Below are 17,322 nucleotides of genomic sequence, written 5' to 3'. Positions count from 1 at the left end.
TGGAGAGTCACAGACCTTTTCAAAACAAAACGAAGCTGTCATGCCCTCACTACACAAAATGACAAATTATTAATGATTTCCTTACTTTTGTACCACTACATCTTTATCCTCACTTTCATGCTCTCAAATTTCTTTTTTCACAAGGGTACATAAAGACCAGACTCTTTCTAGACTAGGCTGCTTTCTAGAAACTAAAATCCTTCACAAAGATAACTAAAGTGCAGTTTAGTCGCACAGAAGAATGCAAAGTTTGGTTAATTCTTAAAATCACTTTAACACATTCAGTAAAACAATTTTCACCACAAATGCAAGAATAACATTGTGTCATACCACAGTTCTTTAACAACTGACAAAAAAAGGAAAGCATACAGTCTTCACAGAAGCTCTACAAGTCTGAACATTTCAGGCAATTTTGCTAAGAAGCATAAGAAAAAAAACGTACTTGTTTGTTCAAAATATCATGGATAACTTACCCCTTACAAGCAGAAAAAAACCCAACATTTTGACCACCACTTACCCTTAAAAGCTAAAGCAACACAGTTAGAAAATTGATTGCAGCATCCCCCATTAGTATTATATCGCTATTTTATATCATTATTTCCTGAAGTTCGTCATCTTTAACTCTGATTTGTATCCCTTCCCAACCCTTCTTTCTGGTATGCATGCTTTACTCAAGCTAAGGAGCTGAGGATGTTGAAAAAAACTGAATACTACAGCTCCCCCATTCGATCTGTTTCTGTATGTCTGTTCTGTGTAACAAAAAAAGTTCTTACGAGGTGATTTTCCACTCTTCAGCCAAGCTACTGACTGCCAGAGGGGATGCAAACAGACATCAGGACAGCAAGCCCCCAGCAGGGCCCTGTATCTTGACTTTCTACTATGCAAGTATGTAATTGTCACAAGGTTAGAAAGAGACTGTTTTTCAAGTAACTAGGCTTCTCTAACCGTCTTCTGCAAAAGCTGGACATTGACTATACACTCACTTTGATTACCAGCTCCAGTACAGCCCTAATTATTCCAACTTCACACTCCCTCAGTATTCTTACAGTAAATAATTTCCTTGCTCCTTTGGCTTTTTATTCAAGTAGCTTCCTTTTAATTGTTGCCCTCCTTTGTCTCAAACAAATGTCTTGCCTGCATCTTTCTGGCCTTTTGCAACTTCAGTCTCTTCTCTGCAGGTACTCTGGCACTTTCCTCTCATTGTGCACATGCTTGAACTGGAAGAAGAATTCTTCTCCCAGTACAGCTGTATCTACTTTGGCACCAGTTTAACAGGAAAAAAAAATTATACCCTTAAACAAGAAAATTACAGCAGCAAAGCTCAAAAGTATTGACTAGACCCGATGCAGCCATTTAGTAAAGTTTTAAGTTATCTTACCTATACTATCCCCATCTCGAAATTGTTCTTCTGATCAGGGCAACAGTCAACAAGTCATTACAAACCATTTACTTAAACAGTTCAGACTCAGCCAGTTTTGCCCCATGTAAACGCGAAAGCGCGCACGCACATCACTCCGCTGGCAAAACAGTGACGAAGAATGGCCTGAAACAAAACATCTTAAACCAAACCATCTGAATTCACAACACATCATCCAGAGTCATCTTTCTCCACAGCCACTAGCATTTCTGCTGGTATCGTCTGCTTCCTTTGCCTTCATATACTTCTCTCACTAAACATTTCAGTGCCCACTCTGCTCATTAGGGTTTATTAAGAATCGCTATACGCTGCCAAAACATTACCATTCTCCTCATATGTCACCCCATCACTAATTGCAAAGCAGACAGTAAACTGCGCCACTCTTCTCCCTCCTCCGGAGTCTCCACTTCATTCCAGCTGTGTCTCAACTTATAGTTCAGTCTTAATTGGAGATAAAAGTCAGTGCTTCATTATATTCACTGCAATATTAAACGGTGTTCCTTACTTTTTTTGTGTCCTCCAGACTCACCTATACCATAGAAGTCTCGCTGGCGCTACTCTATCGGTAAAAACTTGTGGAAAAAGAGGAAAAAGCAACACGGCCTAGCCGCAGGAGCACAGCAGCACCCCCGCTGCAGGCCCCGTCGATGCGAGAACCCCGCGGTGAGCACCCGTCCGGCGGGCTCCGGCCAGGCCTGCTGCCGCACCAGGGGCTGCCAAGGCCTCCAGTACACTTCTGCGGTAGGGAACAGCAGCCGCACGCCCGCAGGGTCTCTTTTTTGGGATGAATTCCACCGGGTTTGGTCCAGAGGAGCTGCGGCAGAAGCGCGAACTACTGAGGAGCTCGTCCTCGTTAGCGCCTGACAGACAATATTCAGAAAAAACGGACGAAAACGGGTGAGTTCTTAGTTTTCTGAAAAGCCTACCCCACGGCGTTTTTCAACCAGCTACAGAACTAGGGCGGCTGCAGCCGTTACCTTCTGAGAGACTTCTCCTCAGCGCGAACGCACACCACCTGCAGGCGGGGGGGGGGGGGGGGGCCTTGAGGCGCCCCCCGACTCCACCACAGCCGTTCACGAGCCCGGCGCCCCCGCGACCCCCCCGCTTGTGGGGCAGGGCGGGGGGTTTCCACACAGAAACGGCGACTCCTCGCACCCCCCAGCCCCCGCCGCGTCCCGCCGCCGCTCTGCTCGCTCACTCACCGGCCGCCTCCCGCCAACGGCTGCCCCGGATGTTGATGCGCGCCGGCCCGCCCCGGCGGAAGCAGACGTGGCGGCGGCGCTGCCTGCCGCTGCCTGCCGCTGCCCGCTCCTCCCCCGAGCCGCCGGCCGGCATGAGGGGGTGCCGGCACCGGGCGCCCACCCCGCGGGCGCTGCTCCGCGGCCTGCTGACGGCGGTAGCGGTGGCGGTGGTAGCGGCGGGCGGCCGCGCTCTCCCTCAGCTCAGCGACGACATCCCCTTCAGGGTGAACTGGCCCGGCACCGAGTTCAGCCTGGTCGGTACCGGGGCGCGGGGTCCGGGGGTGTGTGTGTGAGGGGTCTCTCTCCTCACTGCTTCTTTGGAGCCTCCCTCACTGGAGGAGCTGGGCGGTTAATAATTCATAAAGCGTAACCCAGGCGGCAGGAGTTAGGACCAACGGCCGGAGCCCCCCTCACGCTTGGCGGTTATTTTTGAAGCCCCCCCACCACAAAAAGGGTATTTCAGTTTGGGGTGTTCTCAGCATCGCCTTGCTGGTGTGTGCCTTGGGCATCACCCGTGCTCTGGTCCGTGGAGACGAGCAGTAAGTACAGGGTGGGTGTTAGGCCACGGCCTGAGTCTGGCAGTCGCGAAAATCCCAGGGAAATCTGTCCTGAAAGTCAACAGGGGAATGGCTGCTTGCAAAATGTAATGGTTGGGAGGGTGTTTCTTTAGTAAAGGTCTTTCATAAGAATGGGAAATATATAAGCAGGAGCAAGGTGAGCGTGGAGGAGAGCAGGAATGCAGCTGGAGGTGGAAGGATCGAAGCAAATACTAACGAGCCATTTCAAGCTTAAATGCCAAAGCCCAGCCTTGTGATATAATTAAGACCCAGGATATACTCTGGACGACCTGCCCTATGAATTATCTGTACCGCTCATGAATTCAGGAATATTTCTAACAAATAGCATTTAAAAAAAACACCTCACTAATCCATAGGTTGGTTGTTTTCTTAGCCTACAACTGGTGTCCTGTACAAAGAGGATAACTACATTATAATGACCACTGTGGATAAAGAAAAATATAAATGTATACTTCCACTGATAGCAAGTGGCAATGAGGTAAGTTCAGTCAAATCTTTTTTGTAATTATAAGCTGTAGACAAGTCTTTACAGTATCTTTTTGGTTACTTTTTTTTTTTTTCTCAAAAGAAAGACTTTTTTTTTTCCCTGTAAAAGGGGAATCATCTGTAGAATGCTTCACAATTTCACAGTTTATAGTAGATGCCTTCACTTTGTAGGTCTATACTAAGTGGGGCCAGTCTGAACAATCTTGAAGTCCTTATTTGGCAACAAACAATTGCTGTAATGTTCTGTTTATTGCTAGGTCTGTCACTGATTGGGAAATTCTTGTAAGTAATTTTAAATAATATTGTCAAATTCTAGGACAGTAAACAACTATAAAGGTTGTTAACACTGCTATACTAACCGCTGTGTCTGAAAATACTATCCCAGTAATGCTTCTACCACCAGTAATATAAGCTTTATTCTCTGTCATCTATTCCTTAATTGGAAATCTGAATGCACAATGTGGGGTTAAAATTAAAAAAAAAAAAAAGTATATAAATACATTTCTTTGCACAAGAGAAGGTGGATTGAGGAGGCCTTTGGTGAGGTTTGTCATCGGTCATTTTTTCCTCCAATGGTTCACTTTTTCCACACCATGAGAGCTTGCACAGACAAGCGGTACTCCTGTGTTAGAGACTTCCATTTTGAGTCAGCCCTCGTCCTTTAAGCGATTGACAGTACGGAGTCCTTCACTGTAGGTGAGAAATCTTTAGTGCTGAAGAACTTTGTGTGGAAATCTCTTCAATAGCATGCACATTTATAGAGCAAAAATTACGCAGAAATAAACTTCCACAGTATTACTTATACTTTTTTGATCAATTATTTAAGAATTACATAAAAGCTGTGTGATGTTCCAATTATACTGCGTCAGTGCGGCATCAGCATTGACTAACAAATGAAAAGATTAATGATGCTCTTTTCCTATTCACACCCCAAGCTGCCACTCTGGATGTGAGCAAGTTGAGAGCTCCTGCTCTTTTGCCACGTGTATTTTTTAAACCACAAAACTTTTCTGTTTCGACTACTTTATTTGTGACTTTTATTTGCCCCTTCTTACTAAACTAAATTATCTTTTTTTTTCTAATCACCACACAGCTCCTTCAGGGCAGGAATTAATGAGATTTTGTACCTTCTAATTTTGCGATACGATTTTTTTTTTTTTTTTTTTTTACTATTGCAAATGAATATTAACTAACCAAACTACTATTAATTTTAATGTAATGAAATATCCTTCTATTGTAGGAAGAAGAAAAGGACTATAAAGGTCCTACTCCAGGAGAATTGCTGGAACCTCTTTTTAAGCAAAGTAGCTGTTCTTATAGAGTATGTTACTTCTGTGTTGATAATTTAAATGCTAATCAAAAGTTTACAATCCACTCCATTTCAAGGTTTAGTGTGGTAAACTGGATAAATATGTCTCAGACTTCAGGTAATAATTTAATCCAGAATCAGGTCTCTACAACTTTATGACTATATCTTAATATTGCTGATAAAATTCTATGTAATTGAAGATGCCAGGATTCAAATAAATTGGGTTGCTATAGTAGCGATTTAAAAATGTGGATTTAAAACATTTGCTTCCAGGAGTCAAGCCATAATGTGTGACAGTCTAATGAAAAGCATTTCTCAGAAAGTGTTAGAAAACCAAACCAAACATGCTTCTAGATATTCTGAAGGTTTTCCAGTTTTTCATCAACTGTCGTCCCAATTCACAGACTCATGTCTTACATTACAAGAACGAGCCTAATACCAAACAAGGTGGTACTGAGAACCAGAGAGAGCGAAAGTGGCCAAATGTTATACCTACGCAACATCCCACACAAGTCCCTCAGGAAGGAAGAGTGGGTCAAGCGCAATTGGTAAACAGCCTGTATCTACAGCAGTTGCCAAAACCAGTCTGTGCTTAGCCCTAGTGATTTTGGGGCAAATTTAGTCTTTACACCTTAGTTAAATTTTTTTTCCTTTGTTTTATCTGTGTGAAATTTAAGGAAAGTTTGCCCGTTGGGTTTATTTGGAACGTCATCAAAATGCTTGGGGAACACTGAGACCGTTCACTGTTCTATTGCTTTTGCATTTCATTGCTGCAAAAGCCAAAATTTGGGGGAAATTTTTTTTTGGGGGGGGGGGTAATGTATCTAAACAGAAATTTTAAAAAAAAATTATTTATTTCTTTTTTAAGATTGAATCTTACTGGACTTACGAGGTCTGCCATGGAAAACACATCCGTCAATATCACGAGGAGAAGGAAACGGGACAGGTAGGCTTCTTACAATTTAGTAGTCTCAACCCCCTTTTCCACTGGCATGTTCATGCTTAACTCCTCTAGAAGAATTGAATTCCTGTACACTTGAAAAAGTATGGGAAAAGGTAACTGAAATTTGTTTTAATTTCTTTTGGTTGTAGAAAATAAACATCCAAGAATACTATCTGGGGAATATGATGATAAAGAACCCATTATCAGAACCAGGTTTGTCTTAGATTATTTTATTTTGCAGATGCTAATTAATTGTTTGGGTTTTAGTTATTACTGTCTGAGAAATATGCTGTAGAAAACTGATTCCCAGTGCAATAGAATAGAATTTTGTAGATTACTCTTTCTTTTTTTTTTTTTTAACAAAATATATTGTTTTCAATTCCTTTTCAGCATCTTACATTGCATACATCCTGTCAGTTTTGCCATGCTGTCCAATTGATTAGCTTAACTAATCTGCAATAATTAGCATCAGGGAAAGAAAATACATAATATAAGAAATGGAACCAATATGTGACAGACCAGACTTTGATAATGTAGCTATTGCCACTCTTTTTTGGGGTGGGGAGAAGCGTCTTTCAAACTGAGCAGAGTGCAGAGTGTGTAGCACGTCTTGGGCTTTGCTATTCTGTGATAAAACATAATCTGCAAACCCAAACACTTACAGCCTTTGCAGGTAGATTTGATCCTTGGGACTGTTTGAGTCTTTTTTAGGGATTCTGGCACAGACCTTCAGAAATACTGAAGTGCCTAAAGTGGGACTTTGGTGGAAATTAGGTAGCTGAGGCCCAAACTCAAACTGTGGTTTAGAATAACTAATTTTCTGAGCACTTGCATTTTTTGCTCGTAAATTACTGTAGATGCTGGAAGTTCTTGTGGTCGCATCTGCCAGTATCTGCTTTCCTGGGTGAGCACTTTGGCAGTATGTTAGTCCAAAGAACTCTAAAAATCCACAGACTAAGCGTTCATTCATCAGAGTTGATAGAAACAATAGAAAAAACATAATCTAGTTGTGGTTTGTTTTGTTGTTTTGTTTTTTTTTTTTAAATTCTAGGCTAGTATGTAAAAGGTGGGCACCACCATTTCTCTCTTCCTAAAAGCGATTAACTTGAACGCCTCAGTCTTGGAGGGGATTTAGCGCTATTAATCCCGTTCATTTGAATTCCTACCTGCAGCTTTCAGTTAGGTATCTTAGTCCTGAAAAAAAAACACGGCTTCAGAAACTGCATTGTTTGGCATTTCTTTATTAGTGAGTTACAGTGCTTGTTCGTGCTGTCATTAATCCTGTGCAGAGATGCCTAATTCTCCCTAGATGTTGCTGTACAGAAAACAAAATGTTTGCGTTACCAATTCTTTTGTGGGGCTAGATGCTGAAGTTATGTGTGATGATACTTCAAGTCATCATATGTGAGTCTTTTAGGATGTCGACCCTCTGTCCTCTCCGCTTAGGTGGCAGACTGTATTCTTTCTATGCTTCCTATACAGCAATTCACGCTACTTCTCTTAAAAAATAACGGGGATGGTTTCTCAAACCATTGTGAGCTGAATCCGTAAGTGTGATACAGTAAATGTGGAACAGCTGAGTGGGTGACAGCAGAGCAGAGTGGCCTTGCTCACCTAACTCTGAATGGAGTCCAGACTATCTCCTGAAGCAGTTCAGAAGGCTAAGGGTAGCTCTCATCTGTGACAACTCGCAACCCCTGCCCCGTAACGAGGTTTACTCTCATGATCGTTAGTATGGCATGCAGTCTGGCCTCACTTCTTCCTACAAGTGTACCCTCGGAGGCTGGCTAGCGGGTGGGCTGAAGCACTTGCCTGTTTACTGTCCCAGCCTGTAATTCACTCGCTTTGAAAAGAGTAGTCAGCTACTGCTCACAGAACAGCAGCAGTGACATGTTCTCCTGCCCTGAATGGCCTTCCTGTGGTGGTAGGGCTGGATTTGGCCTGTCCTACAAATTCAAAATTGTTTCAAGATGATGATAACTCATATTTTATTCTGTTTGCTCTGAACCCCAGATCACTGTTTATTTCCTTTCTTTCCTCTTTTGCACCTGCAAGTTCATGAAATTGACTCTTGGCAGTGTGTACACAAAGTCCTAGCAAATACACAAAACATTACAAACTTCTCTGTATATAATTTCATTTTATTTCAAGTTCACAGACTTTATGCTTACCTCATTCTTAATTATTCCCTAGATCAAGAAGAGAAGGAAAATCCAAAAGAGAGTGCAAAAGAGGCAAGTGAAAAACATCTATTTTAACTTTTGCCGTCAATAGTGGAGGCAATTTATATATGATGAGATTACGTAATTAGTTCCCTACCAAAATGAGTATCAAAAAATGAAACTCTGTTCCTGAGCTGCACTCTTCTCACTTTTGATTATTAGTCCCAGCTCAGAAAGCTTATTTAGTCTAGCTAGTCAAATTTCTCGCCCTTCTACTTACTTACATTAAAGTTACGCTAATCTTAAACTTAAATGAGATGAATTATATACTCCTCTTCTATGAAGACAATACACATAACCACAAAGTCACATTATGGTCTAGCGACAGTTATTTTCCCAGCTACATCAGAGATCCCAGCTCCCTTAATGACACTTTCATGCATTTTGAATAGGGAGAAATGCTTAACAAAATCCCTAAAAGATTTCTTAGCTGACTTGATGACCCATCCCATAAAACTCTGTGCTTCCCTTTTCCATTAGAGAACTTTTCCATTTGTTTAGGCCCCAAAACTCAATTCTGAGTTACTACCTTTATAGCAAAACAATGGAAGTACCTGAAGCACGTTGGAGTTTGGAATTAGCAATAGCAGATTTGACCTGTGGACAGGCACGTGCCTACCTTATTTCCAGTTATCCTTCATTTTAATTCTGAAATGAAATTTTTGTCTACATGTTCTTTGTAATGCCGATTTACGTAGCACAGAGTGGTCCTTCTGCAGTGGATCTCAGAAAATATACATGCCTGATAAGCATTTTGGAGGTAGTTGGGGGAGAAGACCCAAGTCAGAAAGTGGCCCGTTCTAATGGCAGAGGCAGTTATGTGTCTTTGAAATTAAAGAAAACTAGGTTCTTTGTAGTGTGGTTTTTTTTTTTATTTCAGAGGAAGTTAAGTCTTTTATTGACTTTTGGTTTTTTACAGTATTTATGATGTACATACACTGTCTTGGTTTCAGTCCATAAAGAATTTAGACTTGCAATTTGCATGGAATCTCTAGTCATGAAAGGGAAACAATACATAACGCAGCTGGGTGGTGCGTAAAGTAACCAAAAACTGCTGTGACTAGAGATTTATCTTAAGTCCTGCTGGGGTGCCTTTCAGTTATGTGCAAACAACAGCTATCTCCATTTAGATTTCTTGAATAGTTACCTTCAATGAAATGCGGAGGCATAATTTTTCAATTTTTAAGGAAAAATCAGTTGTTTCATTCAGAAAGAGAGAAAGGGAAGGCACCGGTACCCTTTTTGTCAGCCCTTCTCTACACAACCAGAATGTATCTTCGTTTCCCACCTTTGACTGAATATTGTGGAATAAAGTGGATGAGTGACTGGAAGCCAAGGAGCACCCGAGCAATTAAGCTGTCGGCATGTTCATTCGCGAACCTCGTGAATGTCTCATTGCTTTATTCATGATGGAACAGTTTCCAGGAGGAAAGAGTCCGTGGCCTGTGACAGGGTAACATGGTTTGAAAACTGAAATAGGCAAGATACAGAAGGGTCTCAGGTCCCCAGGTTAGTGTCCTGACCACAGAAGGCACCACCGCCTTTTAGCATGGAGCCTGATTTGTTGTGCACTGAAAACATGTACAAGCTCAAACACCACAGGTAGAAAAAGGTCTAGTTTGTGGGTTCCAGCATGGCTTTTGCACAAGCGGAACTTTTGGTACCCAGGAACTTTAGCTGCTTCCAAGATGGGAGCCAGGAGAGGGACTTTTACCAGTCTGGGGAATTAATTTCTTAAAGTGGAAGCGGGATGAAACATATGAAGGAACAAATCTGAAGAGAGCTTACTTAAAGTGTGTACAAAAGTGGGATTTACTTTGTATGCATCATTAACAGGTGGCGTGGGATACTTTGGATAAGGAACAACCCAGGCTGGGGATGCTGAGAGGTGTAGTGCAGGTATCGGGATGACTTGGCAGAGGCGTTTTTAGATTCTTCATGGCCTGGCACTGAAGTGAAGGTGACGTGCCTGGCCAGACCTGAGCCGAGTCTGGCAGAGCTACTCACATCTCCTTGTCTCCTAGGCTACAGGGTGAACACAGCTGGCGTGGTGCTCTTCCAAAACACTGCACCCAGCTGGCAAGCTTTGCAAGCTTTCTTAGAACTGAAACATCAGGCAGCCTGTGCAGAGAAACCAGCTGCTTTTGCAGTCAGAGCTCGTGTGGCTCGGTGCATTTGTGCTGTGCTGGAGGTGATAAACCAGGACATGTTTGGATGTTGCAGAAACACCGGGTAACTACACAGGGGCTGGTTTCAATCCAGCGTGGCTCTGCAGAGTGTAATAATATTTTTCGTTTCAGAAGAGTCGAAGGAGCTTTACTGTGATTCTTAACTTTTACTTTCTTTCACCTAGATACCTACAAAAAATATAGAAGGGCAGATGACCCCATACTATCCTGTAGAAATGGGAAACGGCACACCTTGTAGCTTGAGACAAAACCTACCCAGGTCAAGTACAGTGATGTACATCTGTCATCCAGAAGCTAAACATGAGATTCTTTCAGTAGCAGAAGTTACAACCTGTGAATATGAAGTGGTTATACTGACACCTCTGTTATGCAACCATCCTAAATATAGGTACAGTACTCAAATTTTGGCTAACATTATCACTTCGAATTTTCATTCATTTCCATGCATGTATGTGTTTATATAAGTCATATCCAGCTGTGGTTTCTGGTACAGAGCTGTGACACTTCTATGTACTTACTTTGGCAAGTGCAGTTTTGCCAAGTCTGAAGTTTTCATGTTAAGTTGCACAATATTTGCATTTTGTAAGTCTCTAGTGATCCCATATGAGAAGCAGATGGGAAGTATAACTTTATTTTCAACAGGTAAGTTTCTAGCCCTGTCATTCTGGAGAAACACAAACCAGGACATTAAGGCTGCAGGCAGATTAAGAACACCGTCTTCTCTTAGTTTATGATTTCAAGGTCTTGGGGGATCATTTTCATGGTATTCAAAGACTGCAGATTGAATGTATGCATTACATGTGTGCATAGACTTCAACTTCTCTAATTTCAGGAAACAAAAGTATATCTTCAGTCATAACCTTAACATTTATTTTAGCAGTACTCCCAAGTTAAGGAGCTCCCATCTGTCTCTGTCTTGCTTTGTTGCCTTACTTCAGCTGTATAAGTCATTTTCATACGAGGAATTCACAATTTCAGTGTTATTTTCCAAAAATCAAGTTTAGGATTCTTTCCCCCCCCCCCCCCCCCGAATTGTACCACGCACCTAAGGGATACCCTTAGTCTCAATAGTACAGATTTTTGACCTTTCAAGGGGTGTAAACAGAATTGCAAAGTGAATATGACACACACATGAAGGGGGAAATAATGGCAGGAGTTCTGAATTTCCCATGTACACAGATGCCAGAACAAGTGAGTATTTAATCGCTGTTCTGAAATAGACAACAAAGTCTAAAGGACAAAATCCTCAATCGTGCGTTTTGTAAACACTTGCCAGTTGGAGTAAATAAGTTATGCTATTGTGCAATATTTAGTATCAATTATAAATTTTCTCATGTAGATGGGTTTGGTAATACTATGTTATCTGTTGCAGTATTATCTGTTTACTATATGAGTCTTTTTTAAGCCTCTGTATCAATAGAAAAATAGAAAGCGCACAGGCAAATTGTTCTATCGCTTGATAAGAACAAAATCTTGAGCTGCTACCTCCTTCCAAAGGGAAGGCACGGAAGGCTTCCTGGCCACTAGCAGGAAACACTTAAAATAAACACAAGATCTTTATTCTCCCACTTACGTCATCTTAGTAAATGAAGATAGGTGGAGATAGCAGGCTGGAAATGCTGCTCAGTGTCAGCAGAGGTAGCAACAAACAAACCTCATTTTAAGTTAAGTGCACTTTTCCTGTCATGTGTTCCTGAAACAGCACTAAGCAGTACTTCAGCCACCAGCGCTTTTCCTCTACACCCATTATCTTACCCAATAATGCACTTGCATTAACTTAGCAAAATTATATCCATTAGTTCTAGTTCTTGTTCTTATTTGGGTACAATTTGACTTTTTTTAAATTGGCGGGAACTGGGAACAGGGAGGAAGGCAGTGAAAAGTAGTATTTGTCTACTGTAACTATTAGTCTTGATGTTGTTTAAATAAAATTCAGGTAAAACTAGGCTTCTTTGGTACGGGGCTTATTTAATCCAGAGTGCAGTTACTATTTAGGAAACGTTTTCAGATTCTTCTAACTACAGTGGTGATTATTATACAAGTACTGCTGTGTATTACAGACTCTTCCTAGGAGGACATCACAAAAAGCCACCTTGCCTCTGAAACATATCTGCATATTACTGTAAATAAGCTTTCTCTAAAGAGGACCTTTTCAATGGGACGAGTAATGAAAACTGAACAAATGCTTCATTTGTCAGGATTTTCATTCTGACATTCGCTTTTCTTTACTATTTGCTGTTAAGGCTTATTTGGTGTTTTGATGAGGCCTTTATTGGTGTAAACTAAGGAGAAAGCCGTCTTAACTCTGCTTCATCTTTTTGCTTTTTCTTTCCTGAAAAAAGCTGCTTTTTGCAGACATAGCTCGTGAAGAGAGCGATAAAGGAATAACGGGTATATACGCAGTATGAAAAGCCATACATGTCAGATAATAGAAGAATGTATTATTTTAATTATATAGGAACTGCATCCATCTAGTTTAACCTTTGCCCTTTCTGAGCTTCTGAGAGAGTTTTGTGGAGCCTTGACACTGCATTCATGGTACCCGTACACTGCAGTTTGCCTTTTAACTTTCTCCTTTTGACAAAGAGGCGTTAGGTTGTGTTGCCAGTTGTCTGGCAGCATTAGGAGAGAGAGTATGCGGAGCAAGAAGCGTATTTACATCAACTGTAAGAACAGTGGTGCTTTGGCTGAGGTGGTGCAAGTACAAGAAAAAAAATACACGCTTCAGACCAGCTCAGTCAGAAACGTACAGCAATAAAAAAGTATGTCTTTTCTTTAAGGCGTAGTAAGTGATGTATTGCTAACTTGTCTGGACAGGTTCAGGGCTTCCCCTGTGAATGACATCTTTTGCCAGTCTCTGCCAGGATCCCCACTTAAACCTCATAATCTGGAACAGCTGGAGAAACAGCAAGAAATTATGAAGATGCCTTTTAGAAGGATTAAGGAGGTAGGATTTCTTTAATTTTAAATAGAAAAAAATATTTATTTTCCATTTTGTAACACATACGACTTTGTAAGACCATGTCAGTCTTTCAAACGGTCTTTAAGCTTGTTGAAATCATCTGTAACTGACTTTATTTGGAAAGAAAACAAAGCAAGTAAGTTTGGGCTACTAATCTACAACTTTTGTAGCCTTTGTAGCCTACAGCTTACAAACGTGTTAAGTTTTTGACTTTTGATCTTTTTTTCAGCTATGCGGAAGACAGTGAAAACAATGACAAAATGCTTTCATACTTTTTCCCACAGCCTACTTCACTTAGTATTAAGTAATTTCCTATAATTTGTAAGACTTTGCAAGGGACATATAAAACCTAAATGGGTGTCTTTGTGTATACTTTAATTTCAGGAAGAAATGCATTCAACAAAAGAGGAGAAATTTTCTTCCATTCATAAGCCTGTTGCTGTTGGAAGCCATCAACTACTAACTGTGGGAACAACCCACATCTCCAAATTGACCGATGACCAACTTATAAAGGAATTTCTTAGTGGTTCCTACTGCTTCCATGGGGTGAGAAATAAAGCTACGCATAATAAAATAGCTACTTCTTAATTGCACATACTGGTTTATGTATTTGTTTAGTTTTTCCATGAACTCTGATAGTTGCATTCTTACACACACAGTAATTGCCTTTCCCTGCATTGATACAGGGAAGGCTTATATACCGAAGTCTATGCCAGAAAGGTATCTTTAACCTGTCTGTTGAAATTCAATTTATTTGAGCAGACAGTGAAATGAAAGTAGATCATGAGAATTGTTCAGTGCTAATATTGTTAATGAGAAGAAAAAAAAAAAAGTTATAAAACTTACTGAGAGAACAGCCAGCAGAGAAAAGGCATCTGAAGTTTTCCCTGTCTTTCAGAGAGGAAGGTATTTCTTTAAAAGACGAAGAGGGGGTGTACAAATAGTGTAAAGAATTTAGTCCTCTGTGGCTCTTCCAAGAGTCTTTGCTTAAACTCATTTATTCCATCCCTTGCCTATGTCAATTAGTCTAATAAGAGATTTTCTGTCAGCGCAAACCTTGAATCAACATACCTAATTAATAGGTATAGAGTTTTACAGCTAAAATAGCCAGTCGTTTAGGGTCTGGAGGGAAAGGGATGTAGTTGTTTTCGGGTATTTTGTTTGGTTTGGGGGTTTTGTTTTGTTTTAACGCTGAGATTATACCTCTCCCTAGGGTGTTGGTTGGTGGAAGTATGAATTCTGCTATGGCAAATATGTTCATCAGTATCATGAGGTATGTTTAAATAGTTTTATGTTGTGCCACTAGATGGCTGTGGGGGGAAAAAGGGTTAGAGAATCTGTCTACAATATGAAAAAAGAAGCATCCTTTCCTTGGCTGATCAACATCTTGGGTTTAAGAAGTTGGATTTCGGAAAAGAAATCCTCCGTGTGCTGCCTAAGTTTATGCTCTACCATGTCAGGTAGAGCACAGTGATAATCAAAGCTGAAAAAATGTGGGTTTTCTGTGGGAATACTCTTCTGGTCATTGAAACACGTTTATCAGCTCACACAGCTGGGTGGCTGTTTTGAAGAGACCATCAACTTGACTCTTGACCCTGATACAAGATCAGTCATAGTTTGTCCCAAATGCAACATCTTGTGTTGACAGCAGCAGACTTGCTCTAGAAATGACATTCTACATGTCATTAAAATATCCTCACTGCTAATCGTGTAATACAAGGTGTAATGATCAGCTTTTCCTTTTTTAGGATAAGGAAAGTGGCAAGACTTCCGTGGTTGTGGGTACCTGGAGCAAGGAGGAACACATTGAATGGTCCAGGAAGAATGCTGCTAGAACCTACTACCTTAGAGAAGACGGCACACAGACAGTTAGGTACGGTTACAGCCACCATGATTACTGCTCTGGCTATCTGTTCCTGCATTGGTCTCACACTTGTGACAGAGAAGAATAATGCCAGGGCCCGCTTCTGCAGTGCCTGAATATTCAGTTTATGAATAGATACAATAAACTGTCAAGAGCAGTGTGTATAGATTTATCCCCCCCGCCCCCCAATCAACATGCAACATCAGAAAAGGTAATTCAGCACTTTGGATATGACACAGAGAAAAATCTTCCAAAAGCAAACAACTCTTTGCTTCTGCAGTAACTGAAATACAGCATGTTACTTCTTTGTTTTGTATATTACCGTTAAATATTTGAAGAATGATGAGATACTGTATCACACAAGTTAGCTGAGTGCTTAAGAGTTGTGTTTAATATTTCCAGACTTTTTCATTCCAATCTTTTGTGGCAGGATGGTGTCTCATTTTTATGGAAATGGAGATGTTTGTGACTTAACAGACAAGCCAAGGCAGGTGACTGTGAAATTGAAGTAAGTTAACTTTGATTGTGATGTTTTGCGTCTCTGCTTCCTATGTCAGAGGGGAAAGCCTCTGTTGTCTTCACAAAGCTGAGAAGGCAATGACTCTTAGCTTAGTGAAAATGCTATAGATGCTAGGGAAATACATGTTTTAGTTTTGTGCTTATTACGTGCTAAACACTACAAAATTTCTCTTCTGTTTTCAGATGTAAAGAATCTGATTCCCCTCATGCTGTGACCATATACATGTTAGAGCCTCATTCTTGCCAATACATCCTTGGGGTATGTAAAGACATACTTGAATTCCCTGAGATCAAGTGCCACCTAGCAGAGGACAGGTGTATGTTTAAAATAGCCCCTTCCTCCAGTGACTCTTCACAAAAGACTCCTGTCATGTACTTTACCCATATACGTAGCTGCTAAACAAGTACTGCTTTTTGTTTAATTGCATTTGCTTAGAGAAAGGAGGGTCACTGTTAATTACAGTAGTTACATTGTTCATAAGCGACAGAGGTCATACCCCAAAGTAAAAAGCACTTACCAAGTTTTACAGAGAGATGCTCGAGTACTGTGCCTCTTGCAATCTGTTGTCATTAATCTCACCATCTCTGTTGCAATCTCTTGTAAAAGTTTATCGATGATTCCATAGTCTGTAATGTTTTGATCTCTCATGTTCAAGGTGGAGTCTCCAGTCATCTGTAAAATTCTGGATACAGCGGACGAATACGGGCTCCTTTCAGTGCCCAGCTAAAGACCATACAGCCCCTGAAGCAAGCCATACCTGTCAGCAGCACCGCTGGCGTTCTCCACGTTAACATCCCGCCTGCGAGATGACCAAGGCAGAGAGAAGCTTGCAGCCAACCAACCTCACCAGCAGAATTCTGTAAGATGAGGGACTCGTGAACCACTTTGTGTATAACTATGTGTATATAAGAGGTTATCGATAAACTTTTAATGATTAAAATCTTGTCTTGCACTTCCTGTTTGACTTGTGTATGACACGTTCTACAATGATCATCATCATCATTAAGGTATAAATCATCAACTTTAAAAAGGCAAAATAAACAAGGTCCAGTTTCAAGGGAGGAGTTCAACTGCCAGCAGAATGAAAAAGTGAACCGACGCTTCTGCTCAGGAGTCTTCAGCAGCCACTGCAACGCCACATCGTTCTACGGCCGTAACTTACCGTGGCCAAACACAAACGGTACCTCAGTTTGATTGCTTGGAACTGTATTAATATCCCCCCCCTCCTTCCTGTTACCTTATCCTACCCCCTTCAACTGTTACTTCTTCCCCCAGCCTGGGCTGCTTTCCAGGACTTTTTTTCTAATATTAACACTGTAGGGCTCATCTTAATGTATTTATTTTGCTGAACACTCTGACTGACATCAGTCAGATTTGTTGTTTTGCTTCCAAGGTATGATACTAGGGATCTACACTCAGCATTTTTGTGGCAGTTGTCAATATGAGCTAGACCTCTAGGCTCCCCCTTGCCTGTGCTCAGCCCTGTGTGTTGTACTCTCTCCGAGTTGTTTCCTTGTCAGTGACAAAGACTCGGCGCATCCGCCTGCCTCTTCACGGACGATACCAGAACGGAGGTCTGTGTTCTGGTGGC

General features: G+C 41.2%; 2 protein-coding genes across 9 annotated transcripts in view; one reads left to right on the top strand and one right to left on the bottom strand.

Moving 5' to 3' along the window:
• ASB3 (ankyrin repeat and SOCS box containing 3) overlaps nt 1-2,732 on the bottom strand; it is a 39,696-nt gene extending 36,964 nt beyond the window's left edge. For 6 of the 7 annotated variants that reach the window (XM_075147830.1, XM_075147833.1, XM_075147834.1 and 3 more), the window contains exon 1: nt 2,620-2,732. The gene's annotated coding sequence lies outside the window, so the exon portion shown is untranslated. The other variant, XM_075147831.1, reaches the window with a different exon arrangement.
• ERLEC1 (endoplasmic reticulum lectin 1) lies at nt 1,946-16,683 on the top strand. Of its 2 annotated transcripts, XM_075147840.1 has the most exons (15): nt 1,946-2,314; nt 3,610-3,714; nt 4,963-5,043; nt 5,436-5,579; nt 5,900-5,977; nt 6,124-6,187; nt 8,168-8,208; nt 10,550-10,773; nt 13,203-13,332; nt 13,732-13,893; nt 14,561-14,620; nt 15,096-15,220; nt 15,642-15,719; nt 15,914-15,989; nt 16,387-16,683. In XM_075147840.1, the coding sequence occupies exons 2-15, from the start codon at nt 3,652-3,654 to the stop codon at nt 16,456-16,458; spliced, it is 1,398 nt and encodes a 465-aa protein (XP_075003941.1). In that variant the 5' UTR covers nt 1,946-2,314; nt 3,610-3,651; the 3' UTR covers nt 16,459-16,683. The 2 variants fall into 2 exon arrangements, with proteins under 2 accessions (XP_075003941.1, XP_075003940.1); XM_075147839.1 differs by lacking the exons at nt 1,946-2,314; nt 5,436-5,579 and adding an exon at nt 2,674-2,912.
• The last annotated feature ends 639 nt before the right edge of the window (nt 16,684-17,322 follow it).

The sequence above is a fragment of the Calonectris borealis genome, chromosome 3, assembly GCF_964195595.1.
Source record: "Calonectris borealis chromosome 3, bCalBor7.hap1.2, whole genome shotgun sequence".
Classification (NCBI taxonomy): domain Eukaryota; kingdom Metazoa; phylum Chordata; class Aves; order Procellariiformes; family Procellariidae; genus Calonectris; species Calonectris borealis.
Note: the sequence above shows the minus strand (reverse complement) of the source record. Positions and strands in the feature narration are given on the sequence as shown.